At 37.4% G+C, this 6,173-nt stretch overlaps 1 protein-coding gene across 1 annotated transcript; it reads right to left on the minus strand.

Annotated features, from left to right (window-relative positions):
* Positions 1 to 396: 396 nt before the first annotated feature.
* On the minus strand, positions 397 to 5,945 carry LOC144013382 (uncharacterized). Its single transcript, XM_077512177.1, has 4 exons — positions 5,511 to 5,945; positions 4,277 to 4,325; positions 4,004 to 4,201; positions 397 to 2,611 (listed from the first exon to the last, which is right to left on the minus strand). Exons 1-4 carry the CDS (start codon positions 5,817 to 5,819, stop codon positions 2,091 to 2,093), a joined length of 1,077 nt encoding a protein of 358 aa, XP_077368303.1. The 5' UTR covers positions 5,820 to 5,945; the 3' UTR covers positions 397 to 2,090.
* Between the last annotated feature and the right edge of the window lie 228 nt (positions 5,946 to 6,173).

Genomic DNA, 6,173 nt, shown 5'->3' on the forward strand with positions numbered 1-6,173 from the left:
ACATAAAATAATTGTCTCAGATGTGACAAATATGGTCAGTTTAGATCGTTAGTGTTCCCATTATCATTAATATTGTTTTTTTTTAAATTGCGATTGATTTGTGAAGTTAAAAAAAATAAAATAAAAAGAAAATACTTTAGCGCTGCTGTACTGACGTCACCGACAAGCGCGAAGGCGCTTCAATCTATATATATATTTTTTTTTTTCTACTTTTAAAGTATCGTGCTTTAAATACTTGTAGGTTTATTTACGTTTTTACAATTTTTGTCCATAAAGTTTTTTATTTTGAACAATTGTAAACGGACAATTTCTGGACAATCCTGTAGCGTGACGTCATTTGCAGGCGACCCCGATACAATCTGGCGGCCCGATCACATCTTACACACCGACAATCTATTAAATACTCACTTTAATTTTTATTTTTATATTGATTTATAAGACAAAAAAAAAAACAAGGTTGCCCCAGCGACCTAAACAAAATGACATAAATTTAAAGTGAGCACGTTTTAAAACTTGATACTGAACTTTTTGTAACTTGATTTACATTTGTATAGACATACACTTGCAGAGAACAAAACGCCTGAACATGGCAACAATATAAACAACAGAAAATATATGAAAAAAAAATAAAAAAAAAATAATGCAAAAAGATTCAAAACAACAAATGCTGCTTCATATTGTCACTTAATTTCCTTGCATGTTTGTTACTTTCCCCAATTCTTTGGGCAATATTTTATGCACCCTCATATGTTAAAATGATCTATCTTGTGTTGCGATTAAAAGAAAGGTAAACACACACATGATAAACTCAATGTAGACATCCATATCTATATAAGGTGTTATTCAGAAAGCATCACTTTTATTTTGATGTTGACAGTCAATTTCGTGTCCCTTGCTTATACAATAATGAAAAAAAAAGTGGAAATAAATGTGGCATACAATGATAGTTACATTTTACAAGTAAAAGGATGCTAACGATGCAAACTCGGACTTTTTTGTTTTTAAGGGGTGGGGGCACCGTTTCCATGGGAATCTAAGATAGGGACTTTAGGCAATATTTGATCATCATGACAGCAGTCAAATATTCTAAATTTGAGACTTTCAAGTGGAATTTAGGACTTGAAGTCAATTTAATTCTGTACTCTCAAAAACTCCCATTTCTAGTTTCTTGTAGGGGTGCACCAATCAATTCATAGGCCGGCCGATTTATCGGCCCAGATTTCCTTCATTTCGGGAGATCGGTGATCGGCCGATCCTTTCAAAATGAACCGATCTTTTCACCAATGTCATCACGGCTTCCATGCATGCAGGTAGACACATTAAAATTACGGTCATATTCCCGGCCTCCATTGTTCAGGTGGTTTATGCTGTGGAAGGTGTTTTTCGGCAAAAAAAAAAAAAAAAGTGTGGAGAATAAAAATCATAATAGCAAAGATAGGAATGCTTCAGCATTCCCACAACTAGACTCAGTGCAATTTCTGTAGAAATTGCGCGGGAATGCTGAAAGCTGAATGCTAAGATTTTAATGCATGTCTAACGCTTATGAAGTAAATTGAGAAATAAATTATGAAATTATAACCTACTGGTTACTGGACAATGTGCTTTACCAACTGTGCCAGCGAGCAGTATCAGACACCTGGTAATGATGATAAGTTATATGTATGGAAGCATTGAAAATGAATGGGGAAAAAAGTTGTATTAAAGGTTAAATTGTGCAAATACTGTAAGTCATGTGGAATCCGACGATATATCTACCCCGGGAGGTGTCAATTTTTGAAGCTAATTGAAATTTGAACGTTTTAAACCGGAAGTATTATGTGGGAGTTGTTAAGCGGCAAAAGAGTGTGGAGAATAAAAATCACAATAACATTCCCAAAATCAAAACAAAAGCACCATGAAAATGAATTAAAACTAACTAAAAAACAAAATCAAAACTAACTACAATGAAAATTCCAAAAACTATAATAACCGTGTTGTCAATTCCTCCTCTGAATAATCCACTTGAACTGGAATCGAACACGATGAATATGATGATGATGACGACAACAACGAAACGTGCTCTTCATAAACACAAAACGTGCCGGCGGCGCTCACGTGTCGGCGTGCCGCTTCCTGAGGTGCACTTTGAGGGAATACTTGGTGAGGAAGGTGCGCGGGCAGCGCGGGCAGGCGTGCGGCCGCCCCGTGTGGATGCTCAGGTGCGACTTGAGGTGCGCCGACTGCGTGAAGCGCTTGCCGCACTGCTGGCAGCCGAAGGGCCGCTCGCCCGTGTGGATGCGCGTGTGCACGTCGCGGTTCTGCGCCGTGGCGTAGGTCTTGCCGCACGTGCCGCACGCGTGCCGACGCCCTTTGCCCGCCGCCGCGTCGCCGTCACGGCGGTCCCAGGTGAAGCCCGTCGCGCCGCTGACCATCCGGAGGGCGAAGGTGTTGTCGGCGGCGGCGGCGGCGGCGGCGGCGGCGGGCCCGTCGCCGGCGAAGGCGTCATCATCCGACACCGGCTCGTTCCAGTTATTGGACGAGTACGGCGCCATCTGGGCCGCGTCGGGGAAACACGGCAGCTGGTCGGCGGCGGGGAGGCCGGCGTCGTGCTCCGACGGGTGCGCGACCGACTCTGCCACACGTCGCATCATGGAGACACAAATTTGAGCTTCCGGTTAGTTTTCAATTTCATGAATTTCATTATTTTTGCATGCTGCGGCAGCTCACAATACGTAATTGGGATACAAGGCTCACCATAACAATTATCTCACGATATGACGATACCACGATTATAGGTATATTGCTCAGGTAATAAAACTACGACAATCTATGGCAAAACTAATCATATAATAATAATAATAATAATAATACATTTAAAAAAGTAAAAATAAAGTATAAAATAATGTAAAAAAAAAAAAAAATGCCAGCCATTTTAGAAAATGTTAAAATTTTCAATACTCACGTGATATTACATTCAATAATTATATATAAACCGAATCGAGCAAATAACAGAATAGACTCCCTACTTTTTGCCCCGTCCCGTTCTTTTATAATTGACAGTAGAAAAAAGTAGGTTTGCCAAAATACAGCCATTTCTCCCACGGACTCTGAAACTGTGTTTATTTGGTATAAAATGGGGCAATGATGTCATCTACCGGTGGTTGGGCATCAGTAAAGTTGTTTCCAAGTTTGATATTTACAGTGGAGCATCGTCAGATTCGCCCCCATTGAGCACCGCTCTAAAAAATACAATTGACAAGTGTACTTGTCAAAGGCAGTGAATGAGTTCATATTTAGGTAATTTATTTATTTACTTACTTTTGCATTGTTACACATTTTAAAATGAAACAATTGACGATGTAACTGACTGAATTTTTTTATATATATTTATTTACAATCACTTTTCTCGTCATTTTATTTTATTTACATTTGATTTTATTTACGTTTTATTTTATTTATTAAGTCATTCATTTATTTATTTTACATTTTATATGCAATCAATTTGTCTTCATTTTATTTTATTTATTATAATTAAACATTTTATATATATATTTATTAAAATCACTTTGTTGTCATTTTATTTTATTTAAGTTTTATTTTATTTATTTTTTATTTATTTATGTCTAATTTTATTTACAATCATTTTGTCTGCATTTTATTTTATTTACATTTTATTTATTTATGTATTTATTATATTTTTATTATTATTTAACATTTTTTATATATATTTATTTACAATCACTTTTTCTCCGTCATTTTATTTTATTTATCTTTTATTTTTTTTATTTATTGATTCCTTCATTTTATTCATTTGTTTTACATTTGATTTACAATCACTTTGTTGGCATTTTATTCTAATTACATTTTATTTATTTATTTATTTATTTAACATTTTATTTTATTTACAATCACTTTGTCGGCATTTTATTTTATTTACATTTTATTTATTTATTTTATTTTTACTTATTATTTATTTATCATTTTAATTTATTTACAATCACTTTGTTGACATTTTTGAACGCACCCGAGTGTCCTCCCACCGCCACGTCATCGTCAACGTCCAACGAGTACACGGCGGCTATGTTGAGCGTCCCGGCCGGGCCGCACTTCCTGTCTGCGACCCGGTTTTGCCCCTTCCTCCTCCTGCGCCGCGAGGGCGGCGGCGGCGTGACGGCCGCGTCCTCCATCACGTCCTCCACGGTGACCGTCAACATGGCGTCCTCTACATCGAAGACATCAGCGTTAATCGGCGGGCGGATTTAGCTCCGCCTCTTCCCCCACGACATCACTCACTCACCTTCCTCACAATCCGAGTCTTCGTCTTTAATCAGAACCACGTCGGAAGACTGGGAAAAAAAAAAAGACTTGAACGGAAGCGCATTAGCTTAACGCTAACACATCATGTGGAACGGCATGGACGCGCTAACGGGAGTTAGCGTCAATGTTGGCAGTAATTATCAAAATATAGCAAAAATATTCAAGTGACGGGATAGGAGGGCTGTGCAATTAATTGAAATGCAATTACAATTTCAATTATTACACGCCGCAATTACAAAATCAGCATAATCCTTAAAAAAAAAAAAAAAAAAAAAAAAGATTATTTAAACTAATTTTTGAGTTGTTTAAATATATACCCTTTTTTATATTTTAAAATGACTAATTTAATACATTTTGTTTCATTCAAAAAGAATTTGCATAATTATCGCATTTCAAAGAATTCTATTTTTCTTAATATTTTCTTTTTTTTTTTTTTTCCAAAAAATAAATGATCGTCCGACTGCACATGCTGCAGTCCAACTTCAAGTTTGTTTTTTGCCAACATATCATCAATCTTTCTTCTTTTAAATCTTTATTTTACTTCAGCTTTTATTCTACATTTGCAATCTGTTTATGTTTATATGTTCAAACCAATAAACCAACCAATCAAATATATATATTATTATAAATACAGATAATTATTATTTCTGTTTGGTACGAAAGGAACATACATAATTATAAGGTCTTAATATTTTTAAATGCTATTTTGTTTTGTACCCCCCCCCCCCCCCCCCCAAAAAAAAAAAAAGTGTTCAAAGTGTTTCAAATAATTGTAATTTTATATATATATATATATATATATTTATATATATATTATTATTATTATTATTATTTTATTTTTTAACGTTTAAGCATTTTGGAACTTGCATTATTAAAGTGTTTCAAATAATTTGATTTGTCTCAATATTTTTTTTCATTTAAGCACTTTGGAACTTGCATAATTACAGTGTTTCAAATAATTTTACATTCATTGGAAAAATAATCAACCAAATCAATTATTAAAACAATTGTAGTTGCAGCCGTACTGATATTAGTAGAAAGAAAGAAAGAAAGAAAGAAAGAAAGAAAGAAAAGAAAAAAAAGACAGCCGAGAGTTGCAATTTAAAAACTGAAACTACTTTGATACAGTAAGTCTGATTTTATATTTCTGTACATTGAAATGGTCATATTACATATGTCGAAGAAGGTTCCAGGAGGGGGGCGGGTGTACTCACCTGCTCCCCGGAAACAGCAGCCCCTTCGTCGGCTTGTCCGCCCTGATGGTCCCGCTGTCCCGCGGGTTGCTCGCGGGCGTCCTCCGGCGAGGCAGGGCCGAGACTGCCGCGGACCACGACGGACTCGATGAGGTTGAGTCTGCTTCGGAGCTCGCGGTTCTCCCGCTGGCTGCGGCTGACTTCGTCTCGGAGGCCGACCAAAGCTCGCTCGAGCAGCTCGCAGATGTCCAGCACGGCCGCCTTGCTCAGCGCCGCCATGATGACGCTCAGCTGCTCGTGGAGGACTTGAGACGTTAGCAGCTCCGACATTTTGTCCCAACCCGACCGAGACGCGCTTAACAGTGCACTAGCGGAACCGCAACCAGAACCGAAACCGGTATCAGACCGTTTCTGTTTCTTCTTCTGTTCCTGATTCTTCTTCTTCTTCTTCGTGCGTAGTTTCATTGGCGGCTGTCGGAACCGGCCGTCAAGAGCATTACCTCCACCTACCGGATGGAATGTGGAATTGATTGAACGTGAATTTTAACATCAGGTGTCGGTGTCAGATGTTTTTCTTTCTTTCTTTTTTTATGCTTTATTGAACCAACTGTTGCTAACTTACAGTAAATGTCAACAAGACGATCAACCACTGCAACAATCAAACAAAGAAAAACAAAAAACAAA

The sequence above is a fragment of the Festucalex cinctus genome, chromosome 1, assembly GCF_051991245.1.
Source record: "Festucalex cinctus isolate MCC-2025b chromosome 1, RoL_Fcin_1.0, whole genome shotgun sequence".
NCBI lineage: Eukaryota > Metazoa > Chordata > Actinopteri > Syngnathiformes > Syngnathidae > Festucalex > Festucalex cinctus.